This window comes from Canis lupus, chromosome 3, assembly GCF_048164855.1.
Source record: "Canis lupus baileyi chromosome 3, mCanLup2.hap1, whole genome shotgun sequence".
Lineage (NCBI taxonomy): Eukaryota > Metazoa > Chordata > Mammalia > Carnivora > Canidae > Canis > Canis lupus.
Genome location: NC_132840.1, coordinates 52287161 through 52310253, shown reverse-complemented (window position 1 = coordinate 52310253; position 23093 = coordinate 52287161). Strand labels below are relative to the sequence as shown.

General features: G+C 45.4%; 1 protein-coding gene across 20 annotated transcripts in view; it reads left to right on the top strand.

The window, feature by feature from the left end:
• MYOCD (myocardin) overlaps positions 1–20797 on the top strand; it is a 306072-nt gene extending 285275 nt beyond the window's left edge. For 18 of the 20 annotated variants that reach the window (XM_072821087.1, XM_072821089.1, XM_072821084.1 and 15 more), the window contains 5 exons: positions 4864–5808; positions 8620–8763; positions 9767–9898; positions 12424–12481; positions 14954–20797. In XM_072821087.1, coding sequence (XP_072677188.1) covers positions 4864–5808; positions 8620–8763; positions 9767–9898; positions 12424–12481; positions 14954–15507 — 1833 coding nt within the window. In that variant the 3' untranslated portion in view covers positions 15508–20797. The remainder of the gene's footprint in view (positions 1–4863; positions 5809–8619; positions 8764–9766; positions 9899–12423; positions 12482–14953) is intronic. The other 2 variants (XM_072821080.1, XM_072821078.1) reach the window with 1 other exon arrangement.
• The last annotated feature ends 2296 nt before the right edge of the window (positions 20798–23093 follow it).

Sequence of the window (23093 nt, the reverse complement as noted above, 5' to 3'; positions counted from 1 at the left end):
ATTTTTTATTTTTTATGACTGAGTAATATTCCACGGTATACATATACCACATCTTCTGTATCCATTCATCTATCAATGGACACTGGGCTTCTTCCATAATTTGGCTATTTTAAATAATGTTGCTCTAAATATAGAGATCCAAGTATGCCTTTAAATTCCTGTTTTTGTTTTTGTTTTTTTTTAGTAAATATCCGGTCGTATGATTACTGGATTGGAGACAAGTTCCATTTTTAATTGAGTGATCTCAAAGGTTTTCTTTTGTCACTCAAGATGAGGATGGAAAAGGGGATGGACAGATGGAGAAACCTTAATTGGACTTGGCCACTGGGTGAATGAGGAGAGGTATCACTCAGGATTGGGATACCAGGGGCAGGAAACAGGAGGATAGAATGGGGAAGTGATCTGAAGGGGTATTGGCAAGTGCATTCAGTTTGGGGAAATTGAGTCATAAGTACCATCAGGACAACCAAGAGGGAAAGTCTATCCAGTTTCCAAGCAGTTAGAAACATACCAACCTAGGTCAGCTCAACTGTGTTGTCAGGCTAGGCACAGAAATTTTGGAATCGTCTGGAAAGTAGGGTGGTTCGTTGAAGCCACAAGACTGAAAGAGATGGAAGGAGAGCAATTGGAAAGAGTGGAAAGGGTGGAAGGAGAGAAGGGGAATAAAGGAAGCAGGTGATATAACCACCTCCTTCCTTGGAAAAGGAAGAAATAGGAGGAATTAATGAAGGTGACCCTTACAACAGGCAATCGGAAAGATAAGGTATCAAAGGTGGTTGTTCTCCCCAGATGCTTATGTTTTACTTAAAAAGAGTAAAAGGGGAAAAGCACTGAGAAAAAGAGTTTGATTTCTCATTAAAAGTTATACGTGGGGGGCACCTGGGTGGAGCAGTTAAGCGTCTGACTCTTTTTTTTTTTTTAAGATTTTATTTATTTATTCATGAAAGACACACAAAGAGAGGCAGAGACACAGGCAGAGGGAGTAGCAGGCTCCCTGTGGGGAGCCCAATGTGGAACTCGATCCCGGGACCCCAGGGTCATGCCCTGAGCTGAAGGCAGGCGCTCAACCACTGAGCCACCCAGGTGTCCCTAGCATCCAACTCTTGGTTTTGGCTCAGGGTCATGATCTTGGGATCATGAGATGGAGCCTCCGCACTCAGCAGGGAGCCTGCTTAAGATTCTCCCTCTCCCTCTGCCCCGACCCCAACTCTTGCTCACTCTCTCTCAAATAAATAAATAAATAAATCTTTTTTTTTTTTTTTATGTATACGTGGTAACATCATAGTATATGTACTTTTTTACTAATGTAGTATGTGGTTGGTTTTTTTTTTTTTTTTTTCATGTATCTAAGAAACTGGAGAGCCAGAGAGCATGATAGCATGAGGGAGAAACAAGAAAATAATGGGAAATGTAAAAACTGGGAAAAATATGATGGATATTAAGAAATAATTGTTCATGTGGGTTTTTAGTTATGATAATGGCCTTTGATCCATGCTTTTTTAATGCACTTATTTTTTAAGGAAAGATATCAAAATATTTACAGATCAAATTGTGTGATGTACTTCAAAATAATTCAGGAAATGGAGTGGAAGTGGTTTGAGGTCTAAATGAATCAAGGCTGGGCATGGATGGATTGTTGTTGAAGCTGGTTGATGGGTACGTGGGTTTGTTATACTTTTTTATCGACTTTTATATATGTTCGACATTTTCCATAATATGCAGTTGAAAGAGTGATTGGCAATTAAAAAACATCAGTGAGTGTACACAAACCTTTGTCCCAAGCAAGCCCACACAGCATAATACTCTGAAATGTAAGGTAAACTAAATTCAACAATTATTCAGGTTATTTTGGAATATGAGCTTCATTATTTAATGATGTAGTTTAAAATATTCAGTGTCAGAACATATTCTAAAAATAAACATAGAACTCATTAATTTTAAGTAATTCAAAGTTAAAACAATAATGAGTTGCCATTCTTCACTTTTTCAACCCAGCAAATCTGAGAGAAAATGACAAAACAATACCAGAAAGACGAAGGGGGTGGTGGTATGCTTACGCTTGCGGCAGAGTGAGTTGTTATAATCCTTTTAAAATAACTTCTAAGTGATTATAAAGTAATTATTTACTATTGAAACATGATAGTATAGGGAGAAACAAAGAGTATTTTAAAAGATAATTGACCCACAGATAGCATTGCAGAATATATTTCCTTGTAAACTTAATTTTTTAATTTTTTTAAAGATTTTATATATTTATTCATGAGAGACACAGAGAGAGAGGCAGAGACACAGGCAGAGGGAGAAGCAGGCTCTGTGCAGGGAGCCCGACGAGGGACTCGGTCCCAGGACCGGGGATCACGCCCTGAGCCCAAAGGCAGACGCTCAACCGCTGAGCCACCCAGATGTCCCCCCAAAATACTAAAATTCTTGCCAAAGAGTTACATATTGTAAAAATTTCTGTCCTGAATGTTTGTGCCAATCTACCGCCAGAAACAGTGCTGAGGCAACATTTTTCAAGCATGAATGTACACACTAAACCACCTGGGGCTCCGGGTAAAATATAGGTTCTGATTCAGTAGATGTGGGGAGGAGGCCTGAGTGTCAGCATTTCTAACACGTCTTCAGATGCCGTCAGAGCTGGTGGTCTAAGGACCACACTGGAATAACAAGGTATTAAGAAACTTTTTTAAAAAACAAATTTTTATTTGCTCATTTTTGCTGCTGTTTCAATAATGCAAAGTGTAATTAATTCCTTTGTCAATCTGATGAGTGCAGAAATATGTCTATACTTATTTATTTGGATTACTACTGCTGGTACATGTACATTATTGGCCGTTTTAAAAAAAATGTATCTTTCATCTGTGACCACGCCCATTTCCCATTTGTGTTGATTTATTTCAGGGGTTTGTTAGGCACACTTGGTACATCGAGCTTACTAACACTTTATTATTTGTCCTGCAATTATTTTTGTCTGAGGCTGCTATCAGCATTTGCATTTTCCTTTGGTGTTTTTGACTTATAGGGGTTTTTGATTTTTGTCGTCAGTATTTTTAGGATCACCTTCTTTGCTTTTAGGCTCAAAAGAACTTTCCCTGCAGAATATCAGAAGAATATTTCCCTATATGCTCTTCTAGGTGTTTTATGGAATTACTGACTCTTAGATATTTAATGTTTCCTGTTTTAATTACAAAAGTAATATGTGAAATGTTTAGGATGCAGAGATAGAGAGAAGCATTGTTAACACTTTAGCCTATGTTTATCCACATATTTTCATCTGCAAGCATAGGTTTAAATACCTATATACATACACACAAATTTATATAATTCTTAGAAAAATAGAATCAACCATTCAAACTACTTTTCACTTAAAAATATACCATAAACAGTTATTCATTATGGTATGTCAACAAATAAATAAATATATAAATGTATTTAGCATCAGTTTTAATGGATTTAAGTATTCCATCATTCATAGACGGTATGATTAATTTAGTTCCCATACTTTTAGATATCTGTAGCTTATCATTGATGAAAATTATAAAAAATGCAGGGATGAAATTATTCCATGTGAATCAACATAATCATGGCAAACGCTTATACCACACTAACCATTTGTGAGACTCTATTCCGAGCACTTTACAATTGTTAAGCCATTTTAATCCTCACAAAAACATATAAGGTCAATATGATTGTCTCTGTTTTGCAGAAGGGAAATGGACACACAGTGATCACTGAGCTAGTAAGAGGCAAGGTCAGGATTTGAACCGATGGTCTTATCCTGGCATGCTCTCTCTCAGTATGTGACTATTATCTAACCAGTTATTAAAATATGGATGTAAGCTGAGTGTCATACTACCTGTTGGCAAATTGAATTTAAATTTTTAAAAAGGGAAAAAATTAGGACATAAGTGGGGTGTCTGGATGAATTAGTTGGTTGAACCTCCAACTCTTGATTTCAGCTCAGGTCATGATCTCGGGTGGTGGGATCAAGCCCTGCATCAGGCTCTCTCGCTCAAGATAAATAAATAAATCCTTAAAAAACAAAAACAGGGCCTCCTGGGTGGCTCCGTGGTTGAGCATCTCCCTTTGGCTCAGGTCATGATCCCAGAGTCCCGGGACCGAGTCCTGCAAGGCTCCCTGCAGGGAGCCTGCTTCTCCCTCTGCCTGTGTCTCTGCCTCTCTCTCTCTCTCTCTCTCTCTCTCTCTCTGTCCCTCGTGAATAAATAAGTAAAATCTTAAAAAAGAAAAAAAAAAAACAAGATATAGGTGTTAATGGAGAACCATAGTTCTCAAAAACTGATCCTAGGACCAGTGGCATCAGGATCCCTTGGGAACCCATTAAAAATGTACACTCTCAGTCTCCACCCCAGCCCCACTGAAGCAGAAATTCAGGGCTGGGCTGGGTTGTCTGTGCTATATTTTGGGGGCTTGAGGTTCCCTCACCTGTTCAAGTTGGAGAACTCAGGACAGAAAGAACCTGCCAGGGAAAGGGGTGACCTAGGAGCAGAAGACCTGGAGTCTCAGCCTGACCTGCTGATGGCTAAACCCAAGCAGAGATCAGTCTTCCCAGCCGTAAGATGGGGCGAGGACCAGGATGGGGGTGGGAAAGTAGTAGAGTAGGTGACCTCTGTGGTTCACGTGGGCTATACATTTCTAGGATTCTGGGATCGTGGGGGAAAAAAAAAAAAAGCACGGTGCAAAACCTATTGCTATCAAGGGCAGGGCAGGGATGGGGGTCACCAAGTAATAGGAAAGCGGATGTTGTAAAAGCCCACTGTGATGTTTTAAAGCTGATGTAATACTTTTTGTGTTTTTAAAGACAGTCCTTAAAAACGGTGCACTCACCACTCCCGGTTTCTGCAGGTCTCTGAGTTAAGACAGCAGCTTCGAATCCGGGGGCTGCCGGTGTCCGGCACCAAGACGGCCCTCATGGACCGGCTGCGGCCTTTCCAGGACTGTTCTGGGAACCCCGTGGCCAACTTCGGTGACATAACCACGGTCACTTTCCCCGTGACGCCCAGCAGCTCGCTGCCCGGCTACCAGTCCTCCCCGACCACCAGCGCCTTATCCAACGGCTTCTACCACTTTGGCAGCACCAGCTCCAGCCCCCCGATCTCGCCCGCCTCGTCCGACCTGTCGGGGGCCGGGTCCCTGCCCGACACCTTCAACGACGCGTCCCCGTCCCTCTGCCTGCACCCGTCCCCGGTCCACGCGTGCACCGAGGAAAGCCTCCTGAGCAGCCTGAACGGGGGCCCCCTCGCCCCCGAGCTGGACGGGCTGGACTCGGAGAAGGACAAGATGCTCGTGGAGAAGCAGAAGGTGATCAACGAGCTCACCTGGAAGCTGCAGCAGGAGCAGCGCCACGTGGAGGAGCTGAGGTTGCAGCTGCAGAAGCAGAAAAGGAGCCACTGCCCCGAGAAGCCGCCACCGCCGCCCTTCCTGGCCGTCCCCATCAAGCAGGAGGACGCCGTCTCCAGCTGTCCCTTCGCGCCCCAGCAGAGATCTGGGAAGAGACAAGGCCACGGCTCAGAGGGCCAAGCGCAGGCCTGCGAAGCGGCTGGGCGCCGGCCCCTGGGGCCTGCTCCCTGCGCCGAGGCCTCCTCGGGGCCCAGCGACGCGCTGCCTTCCACGTTTCTCAGCCCCCAGTGCTCCCCTCAGCACTCGCCCCTGGGGGCTGTCAAAAGCCCGCAGCACATCAGTTTGCCCCCATCACCCAACAACCATTACTTCCTGCCCTCCTCTTCAGGCGCCCAAGGAGAAGGGCACAGGATCTCCTCACCTGTCAGCGGCCAGGTGTGTACTGCACAGGTAGGAACTCCTGCCCATGCCCCCCATGCACCCCTGCTTTCTGGATGTGGGGCGTGGCTTGCTGAGGCCTCCAGAGCCCACACTGGAAGTTTTAACGGAAAGGGTTTACCAGAAGCCCAAAAGCAACTTCCGGTCTTGGTGGTAGACCAGACTCCCCTCTCTGAGGTTGAGGTTGGCAAGACTGTCTTGTAAAGGGCTCATGATGACTATTGTGCCTTCGTGGGCCGTGTGGGCCTGTGTCACAACCACTCAGCAGGACTCTTGTGTCATGAACAGAGATGTGCACAACTTGTAAAGGAATGCAAATGGCTGTGCTCCAGTAAAACTTCATTTATCCAAACAGGTGGTGGGCCGGATTGCCAACCCCCCTTTTCAGGACTCGTTGGTATAAAGCCTTACCACAGGCCAAACCAGTTCCTCAAGAGAGCCAAAGGGGAAGTTACCAGCCCCTCCTGTTCTCTCCATCTATTGGTCTGCACAGTGCAGAGAGTTACTGAGCACCTCCTGTGTGCCAGGCCCTGCTCTCGTCTCTGGGGATGAGTGCTGTACTAGCCAAACAGAAATCCCTATTCTCATGGGAAGACAGACAGCAAATAAAATAAACAGGTGAAATATATGATGTATTAGGAGATGATAGATCTTATGGAGAGAAAGCAGAGAGGGCTGGTGGCAGGACATTTTCAGATTTGCAACTTTAAATCAAAAACTTTAAATCCAGGGCCATTTGAGGAGGTAAGGGAGAGAGCCTGGTGAATATTTGGGGTAAAGGAAGAATCCTAAGCACAGGGGCCCCAGGGTGGGAGTTGTGTGTGGAATATTCAGAGATCAGAAGGAAGGTCCGGGCAGCCCAGGTGGCTCAGCGGTTTAGCACTGCCTTTGGCCCAGGGCGTGATCCTGGAGACCCGGGATCGAGTCCTGCATTGGGATCCCTGCATGGAGCCTGCTTCTCCCTCTGCCTGTGTCTCTGCCTCTCTCTCTCTCTCTCTCTCTCTGTCTCTGTCTCATGAATAAATACATAAAATCTTGAAGAAGAAGAAGAAGAAGAAGAAGAAGAAGAAGAAGAAGAAAAGAAGAAGAAGGAAGGCCTATGTGGCTGGAGCAGAATGGGAGGCAGTTGTAGAGACGGCTTACGGGAGTAACTAGTTCAAAGACTCAACCAAGGCGATCATGAGACACTTTCCTTATCCACGTAGCTCAGGAGTCATTAGGAAAGTCTACTTAAGCCTCTCTGAGAAAGAAAATGAGATCATCAGGGACGCCTGGGTGACTCAGCGGTTGAGCATCTACCTTCAGCTCAGGTCGTGATCCTGGGGTCCTGGGATCGTGTCCCGTGTTGGGCTCCCCGCAGGGAGCCTGCTTCTCCCTCTGCCTGTGTCTCTCTCTGTGTGTCTCTCATGAATAAATAAATCTTTTTTAAAAAGTGATATCATCAGAAATTCTGAAATCTACATTATGGGAAAGGAAATAGGAACATACCCCCCATCACTGGATCCTGCCACATGACCAGTGTTAAGAGGTATGCCTCTGAGTGATCCCGTTAATTGTCACAGCTTTCTGAGCTCCAATTCCTTATTCTTTATTTGCCACTGAGGAAGATGAGGCTCAAGGAGGTTAAACCAGGTGTCCAGGATCACAGGGACCCAGGGTTAGCTGATTCTAAAGGACATGCCTTTCACACACTGGATGTTATGGACTCTGGTAATATGGGGTGTGGCCATAGATAATGGGAATATGCTTTTATGCACTGGCCAGAGGAACACATTCAAGCAAACTATGTCCACTCCTGAGTGGGCACTCTGGGAGGGGTGGGGACCTCGCCTGGATTAGCATCACTGTTGACAACGTTTACGGAGAGCACAGTGTCCTAGGCAACAAAGGTAAAAATAGTTCTGGAAACACAGCTCCGGACCCTAAGACCATTCTAACGCTATGGATGCTCTCAAGAAGAACTAACATTTGTGCAGTGATTCATAGTTTACAAAGCACTCTCTGAGAACGTGGACAAGTTACATGGTAAAAAGATAAAGAGCAATACAGAAGAACATGCCTGATGTGTGCTTCTGGCATCAAACGCTGCATGAAGTGTTGGGGAGGGTGGGGGAAGTGGATTGGTCATGAAGGACTAGAAAGGTCCAGGAGGGTTTTGATATTTTTTTTTTTTTGGTTTTTTGGTTTTTGTTTGTTCAGGAAGGTTTTACAAAAGGGTTGGACTCAATGAGAAGGGTAGAGCTAAAAAATAAAAAAAGAAAGAAAGAAAAAAGAAAGAAAGGAAGAGTAGGGAAAAGAGCTTTTTTTTAAACTTTATTTATTTATCCATGAGAGACACACAGAGAGAGGCAGAGACACAGGCAGAGGGAGAAGCAGGCTCCATGCAGGGAGCCCGATGTGGGACTCGATCCCAGGACCCCAGGATCATACCCTAAGTTGAAAAAAGACACTCAAGCACTGAGCCACCCAGGTGTCCTGGTAAAAGAGCATTCTGTGTGGGGAAAGACAGGGAAGTATGATGTGCAAGGCATGCTGAGGGAAGTTTGGGGAGGAATTAGTAGAACATAAGCTTTTGAAGGGAGTGGGACCTGACCTGAAGCATGTTGAACAGTGGTTACAGGGGGAGACCCAATGCTGTGGCTGACTAGAGCCATGGAAGGTTTTTGAGCAATAGGTGGGTGTGTATAAAGCCAGATTTGAGACTTTGATAATGAGATTTAGGGAGATTTGCAAAGATAAGACCCAGGGTAGGGACAGGATTCTCAGCAAAAGCCCTCAAATATGCAGCTGGAGGCCACTTCATTGGTTGTTTCTTCCTTTCAGAACTCAGGGGCACATGAGAGCCATCCTGCAAGCTTCTCTCCCCAGCCTTCCAGCCTCCACCCGCCTTTCTCTGGAGCCCAGGCAGACAGCAGTCATGGTGCTGGTGGCAGCTCTCGTCCCAAAAGCCCAGGTGTCCAGCCAAAGGTAGGCACCTGGGAAAAGATGTAAATGTTGCCTCTTCCCTCTTCTGCGGCTTTGTCCTCCAAATGAGGAGGTTCAAAAGCAGAAACAAGTACATGTTAGATAAAAAACAAATCTACTTGAACAGGCTGACATGGATGTACAGATAGGGTGTTCCAAGGAGCCATCTCCCGGGGTTGTCCTAGAAATCACGAGCACTAAAATTAGCGTGGTTTGTTTGTGAAAGAACACGGCAAACCAACCAGTTTCTGTGGTGTTGAAGATTGGGATAGCGGCACATGGGAAAATAATGCCTGAGAAAGCAGAAGGTATGTGGATCTGTGGAAAGGTCTAGAACAGTGCAGAGAGTTTGAGTCACAGTGCTGTGTCTCAGTGGGGAAAAAGACAAGGTGATACATACCAGCAGGTGAAAATTAGGGATGGGAGAGAACCAGGGTATGGGAGTTCCACAGACTAATGCGGAGGTGATAAGAAGAAGACAAGCAAGATGGCCATGATGCAGAAGCGCTACCTGCCACAAGGCGTCCTTTGGGAACAGAGACCCTGAGATGCCCCAGGCACACCGTAGAACACTCATAATACACAAGGCTGGTTCCTAAAGAGATACCCCAGCAATGCCTCCCCCTCTCTGCAGATGCATGCACCCCGTTAGGAATGAAATGCCCTAGGCAGTAAAGTACTCTGGGAATTCCTGGGGTTATGGGCTTCTTCGCGTTGAACTGGACTCTTACTTTATATCCTTTTCTCCTAGGCAAAGAGGGTTCATCCTAGAGGGAGAAATGAATCTGCCATCCTAACGTGCCCTCAGATATGGACTATGATCCACCTATGATATGCCCATGATGTGAACTACTGTCAATATATCAGGGCTGTTTTCTAACCCCTAACTCTTTTGTTTTCCCCTCATATCAATTTTTCCAAAAATCGAGCCTGGAGTTTATAAAAACAGAAGCCGTGCCATTTCCAACACATGAGTTGACTCTCTCTCTGCCTTGTACCCCCACAGATGGCTGGTTTACACTCTTCTTCCGATAAGACAGGGCCAAAGTTTTCAATTCCATCCCCAACTTTTTCCAAGTCAACTTCAGCAGTTCCAGAGATAACCCAGCCTCCATCCTATGAAGATGCCGTAAAGCAGGTAACTTTGCAAGATGTGTCCTCTGTCGAGAAGCAGGTGGCCTAAATAGACATTGTTTTTCATCATTGAGCTTCATGCAGTTTGTAGATGGTGACATTGAGTGAGTCAGGAATCCCTCGATGAAAATGGGCAAAGGGCCTGGAAGGCTAATTGCAGGAAGATGTTGCGGGTGCACAGTGCACAGAAGGTGTGCAAGGCAGGCCGAGAAGAGGTCCCGCTGGGCATCCAGGCCCCTGGACTCGGCGTCAGCTGTACCAGCTGCCACTGTCAATAAGGTTGGACAAGTCCTCAACTTCTGTGATATAAAATAGGGTCCCTATCTACTTTGTAAGGATTCTAGAGAGTGTAGCACTTTTACCCCATTGTCCAGGCAGGAAGTAGGTACTCAGGTAGAGGGGAGCAGTTGTGTCAGTGTGATACTTTTGTTAGGTTCGTTCTTAGTTTCAGAATTCTGTGATCCTGGCAAAGTATTGATGACCGTCATCATCATGACTCTACTGTCATTTATGTTGGGAAATTTTCCAAATAAAAGGTAAAAAAAAAAAAAAAAAAAAAAAAGGAAAGCAGTTAATGATCTTCTGTTTCAAATGGTCTGGGCTTGGAAAAAAAAAATCAGATGGCCCTTTGTATGCTCCTGACCTCGCAAGGAAGGATTACGTCAGCTGCTGCATGCTGGTGTCCCACAGATCAAATTCAGCTTGCAGTTAGGTTTCACTTGGCTTAAAGAGTATTTTTAAATGTCAGGAGATTTTAGGCGAAAAGTAGGCTTTCTCATTTCTGAAAAAAATGAGAGGATCTAGCAACAGCAGAGCCACATTTCTATGGGAGGACAAAGTATCCACTGCCTCCTTGAACCACAGCACTGGTTGTGCATTCTATCCCTCTATCCTGTTCTATATTTGGCTCATTTCCATTACCTGCCAGACCCTGTAGACATCTAATGCCTTCTGGACTGGCAGGTGACTCGTTCTCTGAGCAGCGCTCCCGTGGTATCGATTATTGTTGCCTTTGTGTACCGGGAGTGGGCTCTCAGGGGCAAGAGATCGGTATGTGCCCCTCTTCTCCCCATTTTCTGCCTCTGGTATCTGTGAAGCATCCACAGATCCTTTATGGTTTCAAAAGAAAAGGAAAAGATCAAGCAAAGTGGACTTCCATAAATAAGACTCTACCATACAACTCAGATGAGCCAGAGGGAAGGAGCATATACCTTACAAGTGTCTACAGGTTCCATAGGCCCTTGCAGCGAGGAACCAGGAAAGCATGAGTCACAGCCCCCCAACAGGAAGCAGATCTGTCACTTCAAAGTGAGAAAGACGTCTATACTCTCTGTGTATTAAGAAGCCCTGCTCCTGGGATAGAAGCCTCTCAGCCGAACTCACTCTGAAGGACTCTTGTGGGGAGCACTCTGCGTCCTTCTCCCCTTCTCTTGCTATAGGTTGTTTCAGGAGCTTTCCTGTCTGAAATGAACACTGAGCTTTATTCGTGTGATCAGCCAATTATCGTCATGTTCACAGCAGCATCATTCACAAACGGGGAGAAGCAACCCAAGTGGCCATCGATGGATGAATGATTAACCAAAATGGGGTGAATACATAGATTTAAGGGGTGCCTGGTGGCTCCGTCGGTTAAGCGTCTGCCTTTGGCTCAGGTCATGATCTCAAGGTCCTGGGATGGACCCCCGAATTGGGGGGACCCTGCTCAGTGGGGAATCTGCTTCTCCCTCTCCCTCTGCCTGCGGCTTCCTCTACTTGTGCTTGCTCTGTGTGTGTGTGTCAAATAAATAAATAAATTCTTTAAAAAAAAATACAGAATTAATACTAGTCAGTCTGTCAGTCTTTTTTTTTTTTTTTGAGATTTTATTTATTTATCCATGAGAGACACAGAGAGAGAGAGGCAGAGACACAGGCAGAGGGAGAAGCAGGATCCCTGCGGAGAGCCCGATGTGGGACTCGATCCCAGGACCCCGGGGTCACACCCTGAGCCAAAGGTAGATGCTTAACCACTGAGCCACCACTCAACAACTGAGCCACTGAGGTGTCCCAATGCTAGTCAGTCTTAACAAGAAAAGAGATTCTAACACATGTCTCAACATGGAGGAAGCTGGAGGATATTATACTGAGTGAAGCAAACCAGTAATCAAAGGAAATACACTGTATGAATCCACTTCTAGGAGGTATCAGATTTGTCAGATTCGTGGGAACAGGAAGCAGAATGGTAGTCGTCGGGGGTTGGCGGGAGGAGGATGGGGAGTTCATGTTTGATGGGGACAGAGTTCCAGCTTGGGAAGATGATAAAGTTCTGGAAGACAGATGATGGGGATGGTCACAGGATAATGTGAATGTCTGGATGCTTAAAAATGATTGTGATGATAAATGTTAATGCTGTGTGTATTTTACCACAATTAAGAAGAAAACCCTCCTTAACCAAACCTAGTTCGAAATTCTGTAGCCCTGCTTCAAGATCTCCCACGGAAGAGGTAGGCCACCTTCTCACTTCTCTGTTCTCCTCTGCTTACTTTGCAACAGCAAATGACTCGGAGTCAGCAGATGGATGAGCTCCTCGATGTCCTCATTGAAAGTGGAGGTAAGACTGCCTATGTGTTGCCCCCTGGGATCCTTTGCACCTGCATGTGCTCTGGGGGCACATAAACCCTTGGGACCAAGGTCAGGTGCGCACTGGAGGTCAGAGCCAAAAGCCGTGAACAGGTACAGTGTCACTTCACATGAGCTCGCCGTTCAGGCACAGCGGCTGACTCCCTCAGCGACTTTTGTCCCTCTGTTCTAGGAGCTTGCTCACCAATCATTGTGCCAGTTTGCATTCCCAACCCAATCACTATTTCCCTGAGCGCTTCCTCTTGTTCTTCCCATTTCTCTCTGCCTTTCCAATCCCAATCTCCCTAACCTGTTAAGAAGAAGAAGAGAGCAGACAAAGCAAGTTTTGTGCTACCTACCCAAAATGAAATTCAATTAGTAATCTCCTGCTGGATGGTCCATTCATGCTCAGATGTCATTCCAGGCTTGAAAGAAAGAAAGAAAGAAAGAAAGAAAGAAAGAAAGAAAGAAAGAAAGATAGATCAGCATGTTCATTTTGCCTCCTTTTTGGTCATTCCTTTATTTTTAAAAGAATTACATGGCATATGCCCAGAATTTGAAACCACACAGATGCATTAAAATCATATAAGGAGAACATGTAGATAGGAAAAACCAAACAAACACACCGCAGGGCCAAGCCTTTCGATAAGAACTTTAAGGTTTGGGGAAGGAGTGGCCAGACATGGTACTAGGTTCAGGGCCGCACCAGACCAAGTCCCCACCTTTGTGGAGCTTGCAGTCTGGGAAGGCAGATGGACAACAGGCAAGTGAACAGGTAATTCCTACATCGTAACAAGAGGAAGAAGAAAAAGATGGGCATGGGTGTGTGTATCTTTGTAAGTTTTTGTAGCAGACAGAGGAGAGGGTGATGTCAGACACCCTATATTTTTAATAAAATCTATGGCCAGATCAGCAAAGGTAAGGGTGCAGGAGGAGAGCATGGGAGATTGGAGGACCGAAGAACCATTCAAGGACAGTTATAAATCCCTCATGAATGAATTCTCTGGGGAAGCACAGTAGAGTTCTAGGCTGTATTAAGTGCCACTGATAGGATTGTGATCATGAATCTAAAGTGAGACCAGTCAGCTCCATTGTGTCATTTTTCTCTTGCAACCAAGATTCATCCAGGTGTGGCTTTTTTTTTTTTTTTAAAGATTTTATTTATTTGAGCAAGCATGAGCGCGGTGGAGAGGTGGAGAAGAAGAGGCAGACTCCCCATGGAGTGGGGAGCCCCATGCAGGGCTTGATTCCAGGACCCGGAGATCATGACCTGAGCTGAAGGCAGACGCTTAACCGACTGAGCCACCCGGGTGCCCCTAGGTGTGGGGTTTTGCCACAGGAATATGATGCAAGGAGAAAGGAGCAAAGGGATTGAGAATATTTATAAGATGGAGCTATGATGGTGGAGCAGAGCATTCTGGCTAGGCAGGAAAAGAAGCGAGAGCCAAGGGGGTTGCTGGATGGAGAAAGTACTAGAGTCTAGACTGCAGTGACCCCAAGTGGCTGAGAAACTGTCATCACAGGGTGCTTAATAAATGAACTAGAGGAATGGGAGGGGATGGGTGGAGAGGGGAGATTTTGCTTGAGATTGAGCTTCCAGGGGATGCAGTATTTGGGGCTCTAGGGTGTCCAACAGAGTGGGGATGGAGGGAGCACTGGAGTGGAGGCGGTAGGGTGTCAAGGCACTGGGAGGCCACTGGACACTCAGCCCCTTCCCAGGATGCCGAAGTCACAGAGAAGGACAAGAGCTGAAGTGGGAAGGGCAGTGAACTGGGGAATGGGGTTTTCAGTGCCTGTGGGAGGGGGACCCGGAGATGACCAGCGGGGATGGCGGCGCAACCCTCAAAACCACCGAAACCACCGAGGAGCTGGCAGGAGGATGCCGAGGGTGACAATCAGAAGGTGGCAGTGGTGTGGCGCCTGATGACTCACCTCTGGCTCCCCCACTGAGACTGTAAGGAGGATGCAGTGTCCTTGGGGACAGCCAGGTGTCAGTGAAGGAGCAGGTCAAGGGACCTTCTTGGAGAGGTGGCTGATGAGAGCGGAACTGCCACATAGAAAGTGTTTGGGGAGGGACGGGAGAGAAGAACTGGGCACAGAAGGAGCACTTTCGAGGATGAGACTGGGTGAAGAAGCAGTGACCAGAAAGGCCATCTCTCATGTCTAAATGTGACTCCTTTGTTCCAAAGATCCATCCTATGTAGGGACGCCTGGGTGGCTCAGTGGTTAAGCGTCTGCCTTTGGCTCAGGGTGTGATCCTGGGGTCCTGGGATCAAGTCTCACATTGGGCTCCCTGCACGGACCCTGCTTCTCCCTCTGCCTGTGTCTCTGCCTCTCTCTCTGGGTCTCTCATGAATAAATACATACAATCTTAAAACACACACACACACACAACCAAGATCCATCCTATGTAGCCTGTTCCACTTGAAGCCATTTAACAGTTCCCGTTGTGTTTTGCCACCAGAAATGCCAGCCGACGCTAGAGAGGATCATTCGTGTCTTCAGAAAGTCCCCAAGATAGCCGGGTCCTCCCGGAGCCCCACTGCTGCCCTCGCCAAGCCCTCGTCTTCGGGGGCCCAGCTCTCCTTCGACCCCTACGGCGCCGACAGCGACGAGCACCTTGAAGTCTTATTAAATTCCCAGAGCCCCTTAGGAAAGGTGAGCGATGTCGCCCTTCTCAAAATTGGGAGCGAGGAGCCTCCTTTCGATGGGATCGTGGATGGATTGTCCGGGAAGGCTGCAGAGGAGCTGTTCAGCGCACACGAGATCTTGCCGGGCCCCCTGTCCCCAATGCAGACTCAATTCTCGCCCTCGTCTGTGGACAGCAGCGGGCTGCAGCTCAGCTTTACCGAATCCCCGTGGGAGACCATGGAGTGGCTGGACCTCACTCCGCCCAGCTCCACCCCGAGCTTTAGCTCCCTCGGCACGGGCGGCCCCAGCATCTTTAACATTGATTTCCTGGATGTCACGGATCTCAACCTGAATTCCCCCATGGACCTGCACTTACAGCAATGGTAGGGCGCCCGAGGCCGGGGCGCTGAGGAAGACCGCTGGGAGTCCCGCGGGGGACAGCACACAACCAAAGACACTCATACCATCCAAAAGCAGGAGGAGGAGAGGAAGAGGACAAGGGAATTGCAAAGAAACCGTGGAGACTTCTGTGACCATCAGCGAGAACAAATAGGAGTCTTTATATATATAATGTAATATTCACCAACAGTCAGTGACTGCTAATGATTTCAGCAATGCATTCCAGAATGTGCTTTCTCAGATCAAGAATGCCCCCACCCCCACCCCACCCCCAAAAAGAAATTCTTTCACTGCCTTTTCAAACACCAATATTCTCGTGGCCCATAATTTTTCGCGGGCATGGTTCGGGCAAGATCTCACATGGTAAGCCTCTCTCGTGAATTTATGAGACATACTATGGAAAGATGTCTAGGGGTTATAGCATGACCATCACTGTTTCTGGAAGATATACTCGTGGTGGGGTGGAGGCTGCTTCCTATCACTTCCCTCCTTGTCTCTCAAAACAGAAGTCAGGCTCAACTTCAGTTAGGTTTTTGAGGTAAAGTAGAGAGACAGAACCAGTCCGTTCCCAGGGAAAGGAAGTCAACTCAGTGTCCCCTGGCCGCAAAGCTGCCCCCTTGGGGTGGTTCCAGGCCTTAACCCAGGACTCTGTGTGATCCCAGATAACAACTAACCTATATCTGGTCCAAAGAACCCTACCCAGAATTTCCCTTCTTTGCCAGCCAGTAGCTAGATCACTTCCAACTGTCTCTGTGGTGATAAGTACCATGAAACAGTCAAGAACCAAAACTCCAACAAAACTCAAAGCCTCCTGCCATTGAAGGTTCCCCAACACAACCCCCTTTAGTTTCAAAGACTGGAAGTGACCCCATAAGCAGAAGAGAAGACTATCTCTAGCTTCAGGAAGCCATACCAGGAATCGTTCAGACAGGCCTAAAAATCACTGTTTCATGTGTCATGAGAATAAGTACCATTGATTAGTACAACAGGATAACTATTTAGGGAGATCCAACTTTTTTTTGGGGGGGAGGGGGTTGGTGGTCTACTTCAGTTTATCTTTCTCCCACTTTTCTTTCAAGATACCAATCTCTTCTTGCTCTTCTTTTGAAACTCTTTCTGCCCCAATATCAAGAGGGACTCCTCAGATCTAACAAGCTGCCATACCCCTAATAAAGCCATATTTTAAAAGGCTAAAACACCAGGTTCTCCCAGAGAACTCATTCTCCGTATGCATCATTTGCTGGAAAAAAAAAAAAAAGAAAGAAAGAAAGAAAAAGGCCGAAAGAATGTCCTTGGGGGAAAAAAACTGGTGACGTGGCCCATCAGTCTCAAAGCTCATTCTGCTCCCATTTTGATTCATAGCAATCATTGATTTGGGTGGTTTTGGGGAAATTGGAAACCATTACATTGTAAAGATAGATCTGAATTATATTTACAAGGAGAGAGTGTTTCAGGTCTGAGTCAGTAAAAGAAAACACGGTTGCGCATGGAACACGAAGGAAAGAAGGAAGACGATGGTCTTGTGTGCATTCCTCATTACCTCGTGCTTTTGCTGGGAGTTGAAAAACTCAAATGGCAGGACGGTCTCTCTCAAGCTCACTGTGGCTCCAACTCACCGTCTCATAGTGTTGCATGCTGTAGAAAGTAGCTATTGCTGGTTGGTTGGTTTGTTGTTGTTGTTGGTTTTTTTTAATTTAAATCACTAAGGCACTGTTTTCTTCTTTTGTAAAAAAAAATAATAATAATATTCACTGTGCACTTATGGAGAAGATAACCAAAAATGTTGTGATTTTAGAAGTTCTCTTTTTGATAAACCAAAGATTCAGAAGTCATTCCGTTGTTAGCTTGTAAACATGTGTGAACACAGAGTGTTTGGGGGGGGGACTGCTGCTCTGAAAGCTGCCCAGTCTTTTGTGGGGGCAGGTATGCGTGTGTGTATAGAGATATACATATGCATATGTATGTGTGTATATATGTGTGCATATATATGTGCATATGTGTAGGTCTGCACACGTGTGTATATTTGTACGTGTCTTGAAATGCAGTGTTATGGAGAGTTCTATACCAAAAGCCCTCAAGCCCCAATTTGCTGTGAAATGATACTCGGCCTTTCTCACTATGAGTTCCTGATTCATCAACAGACTGCATGTTGCCTCTCTGTGTATGACTAACGACTCTAGCCTGATGACTCACAGCCACTTGCTTCCCATGAACACGCTCATCTTGACAAGGGATATGGATGTGGAATGACTGAACAGCTTCACCATGAGTTGCTGGGAATGGTAAATACAGTCTCTCGTAGAAAAGCATCAAAGAGACACGAAACCCGGTTTTACACTCCTTGACCTGCGTTGTGCTTTCAGACATTCACATGGTACATTTTTCATTTTGCCTTTATGTCATTCATCAGAACCAAAAATCAAGAGGGAAGAATTACCAGTCTTTTCCATGGAGGTGAGGCTACGGGGAAGAAAATCTTATTAACGCTTTCCTCACATTTGTCCCTCTGATGTTGAAGCTTTACTTGGATCTTGATGAAGCTTGCTGGTCAGTACATTTTTCATGTGCCACATTGTGCAATTTTTATGCTCTTCCCCCCGCCCCTCACCTTGCTGCCTTCGGAAAACAAACTTGTAGTGTCCCTACCTGAGGTATTTCTAGCAGAAGGACTAGACTTGGTAGGGAGGATGCTGTACTTTAAGACTGTGCATTTTCATTAAGACCTTTGTAGGAATTACCAGCACCGACACACACACATCACAGCCAACAAAGGATATTGCTACTGCCATCTGACACACTTAGCACAGAGCGGACCCCTGGATTCTTGGTCTCAGCCCCCACCCACCCACAGGCTCCACGTATGATATTCACTCTGTCTCTCCATAGATCAGATGGGAGATTTACTGTATCAAACCAGGGATACCTGGGAGAAAATTGAAGAAGTTGGCTGCACCCAGTGGACCAGCTAGACCATGCTAATTCATCTGTCTCCTATTGGGCGTTTTTATTTTAAGTACTTTTAAACTCTTAAGTGCATCCTCTTTTCTGGAGATCATTTGGGCATGACTGGGAGATGCACAGAGACTTCTGAAGATGGCCACGTTCGAGTTTCTTAATGCTCTCAGAGCCTGGAGATAACCACACATTGTTTTCTCTAGGCTCCTAGTGCACATGCGTGTGTGCACACACACACACACACACACACACACCGTGGTGAAGCAGACCTACACAGAGTTTGTACCAATCCCAATGTGGCTGCAGCCCCATGGGTTCAAACTTACCCAACAGAGTCAGAAAATGCCTTTGTGTAAATGCTCTCATTAAGCTGGTGCTCATTAGCAGTAGCCCTGCTTCTAACAATATTATTAAGACAACACTCATTCTGTTATGAGGAGAGGGAGAGAAGGAGGAAGGAAGGAAGCGAAGGATGGAAGAAGGGAAGGAAGGAGGGGAGAAAGGAAAGAAGGAAGGGATGGAGAGAGGGAGGGAAGGAGGAAAGAAAGAGAGGGAAGCCAAGAGACTTTCCACCTGAATAGTCAAGGGTCTGTGCACTGGTGGCTTTCACGATTAAAAGACATTTATTTCTAATCTGGAAAAACACTCAAAAAACTTATCCCAAGCATTCAAGACAGTCCTTTTCAAAATATATTTAAACTCCATTAGCTCTTCCAGAAACAAATGCTGGCCCACTGAAAGCTCCGGCATCCAGTTTCCTCATCCAATGGACAACTAACCTGATGTCTGACCTGTGCCAGGCACACCAGACATCCACTACTAACCTGACAAAATACACATGGTTCAAATTCAGTGATGGGGGAGCTGTGCTTCCTACAAGCAAGAACACTGGGAATCTCCCAGTCCTCAAACCAGAAACCTTTAGCTCTAATTAAAACAAAACAAAACAAAACAAAACAAAACAAAAGGGTGTGTGTGTGTGTGTGTGTGTGTGTGTGAAATCCTTCATTTTTCCAGAAGTGAGAGTAGAAGGCCCTTTTTCTGCCACAAGTTATCACCCACAGTAACTTTTTTTTTTTTTTTTTTTTTTTTGCTTGTCTCTGAGGTCAAACAGCAGCATAGCACTTGGGAGTTCTCTCCATTTCCCCCACCACTTAAACCATCTGTGAGAGCTTTAGGGTTTGTTCTCATTGCCAGATACAGAAACACCTTGAAAATCAGGGAAAGATGAAGGAAGCTTTTATTATTATTATTATTATTATTATTATTATTATTATTATTATTGCTCCCAGCCCCTGTCTTTGACTTTTATAACTAGGTCTCTATGCAAAAGGGACATTTGGGGGGGAAAGAGTTCCCACATGAGCCATTAGGAGGAAAGCACTTGCTGCCCTGCCCCCCACCCAGGCCTTCATTTGCCACTGGGGAAGCCCACAAGGGCTGGCACCCAGTTTGCTGTCAGGGATGAGAGAACTCAAAGTGAAAAGAGTCTGGGGTCTTTGTTTTCCTATAAATCCAGTCTAAACCAGCAGGGTGGTTCAGCTGCTGAAATTCTAGTTCTTTCTTAGATGGTTCTGGAACAAGATGGTCCTATGGTTCCAAGAGCTGCTCCGGTTGTGTTAAGGAGCTGGCTTTGATTCTAGAATCCACATTTTCAGAGGACCCCTGGCTAGGCTGAGACTAGGCACTAGAAGATGATTTCAAGATAGGGAGAGATCTGGGAGGAATTTCGCTCTCCTCTGTTTACCAGGGAAATTGGAATAAGATCACTAGAGCTGATAACATACAAGTAAGCTTCCTTCTGATTCTAGGATTTGGTGATTTCCCCCCAATGGATTAGGACCAACAAACTCCTGAACATCTCTTGAGCTTCTTTCATCACCTCCCATCATGGACACTGATCACATGAGTTTCCTTTATAAATGGTTTAACATCTCCAGAGTGTTTACGGAAGAGGAAAGTATAATGATGGGGATCCTGGATGTTATTCTAGCGTTTTCCAAAGGAAGGGAACCCACACTGCCTCCTAGAGTTCCCCTCCAGTGGTCCTGCAGTGAGGAAAAAGGGTGCTTGAAACTCTCCCTTGGAGAAACCCAAAGAGGTGCTTTGCAAAGAAAAGAAAAAAAAAAAAAAAGCCAGCATTTATTCTCTGTGGGGACCTCTGTATTGTGCTCACATTGGTCTCCTTTACCGAACTATACAATACCAGAAAGAAATGTGGATTGCCAGGAAAAGAAGCAACGGCTAAGATATCAAAGTTGGCATGTGTTCTTTTAAAAAATATATAAATATATTTTTAAATAAAATGTTTATTTTGAAAAAAGACATGAGATTTTTTTTTTCTCCCCCTGACTGTATGATACACCAGGCACTATGCCACACCCTTCACGGGTCCTATATCGTGTGTGTGTGCAATGGCACCATGAAACTACTATTATTTCCATTTTACCTATGAAGAAACTGAGGCTCTGAGTGGCTCAGCCAATTGTTTAAGGTTCTATACTTGAAATATAGAGCCAGCAGCCAAATGTTTTTCTCTCCAAAACCCCTGATCTCAAACAGTACACGTCTCACTTGTATTTACTACTGACACTAATACGATGAAGACTTTCGTGGAAAGGAGGAGACTCTCCTGTCACAAACATGCTGTAAAAATACATGAGCACACACAACTTAGCCAACTCGATGTTTTCATCAGTGTAGCAAATGCATAATGAATGGGGCATCAAAGATACACATAGACCACCCCCCTCCCCAAGTAAGGCTCAGTTTTTATTTGATTTACCTTCCTCAATTTATTCCTGTTTTTTTTTTTTTTTCCCATCAGTGAATATGTAAACTGTGTGCAGGAACTGATATATTGTGAAAAGAGCCCTGGAATGGGGATACTAAGCCCTAATTTAGAGTATTTGATCTTGCTTCATGCCATGCTTTGATCATGCTTCCCTGCTCCGCTCTTACTTTTTTTTCTGCTCTTACTTTCTGGTGGGTTCTCCCCATGTAGAAGCAAGAAGGACACACAGATTGTCAGAAGTCCTAGATGTCCATCCTTCAGATTAGCAATTCTAGTAAAAAGATTCTCTCTTTCCTAAGAGTCACAGCAGAAATCTCACAGCTCTCTCTCAGTGGGCCCATCCTGGAATCCATCTCTGTAGCCCTGAGAATGAGGTACACATTCACTCACAGGGTCTGGATCTCCCACTCATCCCTGAGCTGTAGGGTGGGATCATTTGAATCTCATGGGCTGGCAGTAGAGAAAGTGAGATTTTTCTAAGGGAAAATTGAGTTGCTATTAGCAAAAGGAGGAACAGGTGCTGAAGAGGCACAAACTGTAGATTTCCAACACACAATCCCTACCTTCAAGAATTTTGTTATCTGGCGGAGGTGATAAAGAATGACAACATAGTTTGGTAAGTGCTTACATGGGAGTAAGTGCATACTACTCCCATATAGAATGTGTTATAGGCATTTCGTAAAATCTTAGGTAGACAGGATGGTCGAGGACTCTCCAGAGGAGACCACTAATGACATAGCAAAAGCATTACATGCATTCCAGGCAGAGGGAACAGGCTATACAAAGGCTTGAAAATAAATGAGAATTTACCATATTCAGGGGCTATAAGAAGTTCAGATTGGCTAGCTATTGAAGCAAGAAGGTGGGGAAGGCAGGTTTCAGGGTGGAGATGTGGGAGGAGCTCTATTCGTTTGCTGGGACTGCAAAACAAAATGCCACAAATTGAGTGGCAAAAATTTATCATCTCAAACTAGAAGTCCAAAGTCAAAGTGTTGGCAGGGTTGGTTTCTTCTGAGAGCTGCAAAGGAAGGATTCATTATATGCCTCCCACCTTGGCTTACAGATGGCTGTCTTTGTGTTCACATCGCATTCTCCCTGAATCTTCACATTGTTTTCCTTTCTGTTATACTGCGTCTCTGTAAGCAAATTTCCCCTTTTTATAAGGACATTGGTCATGTTGGATTAGGCCCCACCCTAAAGACCTCATTTTTAACTTGATCACCTCTGTAAAGACCCTCTCTTCAGATAAGGTCACATTCTGAGGTAGCAGGGATTAGGACTTCAACATATGAGTTTGGAGAGGGGATTGGTGCAATTCAACAGGGGCCAAACCATGAAGGGCCTGATAACAAATGTTGAAGAACATGAACTTACAAGCTTTAAAAGTATGAACTTTAGGGAAGTCTGGTTGCCTCAGTCTGTGAAGTGGTTGCCTTTGCCTCAGGTCATGAAGTCCTGGGATCGAGTCTGCTTCTCTCTCTCCCTCTGTCCCTCCCCCTCCCCCCACTCGTACTCTCTCTCAAATAAATCAATGAAAATATTTAAAATAAATAAATGAATGAATGAATGAATTTTAAACCCATAGGGCCTCAATGAATAGTTTTAAGCAAGGAATTGCTATAATAATCCTTACACACTTTAGAAAGAGAATTCTACAGCATGGAAATGAATTGGAATGGTAGGATAAGGGAAAGGCAGCCCAGTCATCGTGTGAATTAAGTCTGATAAATCATTGGTGCCCTGAGAACTTAAAGTGAAATGATGAGTAACCCAATATATTGGATTTAGAATAATGATGGGGTGAGGGTGGGGTATGAGTGAAAGT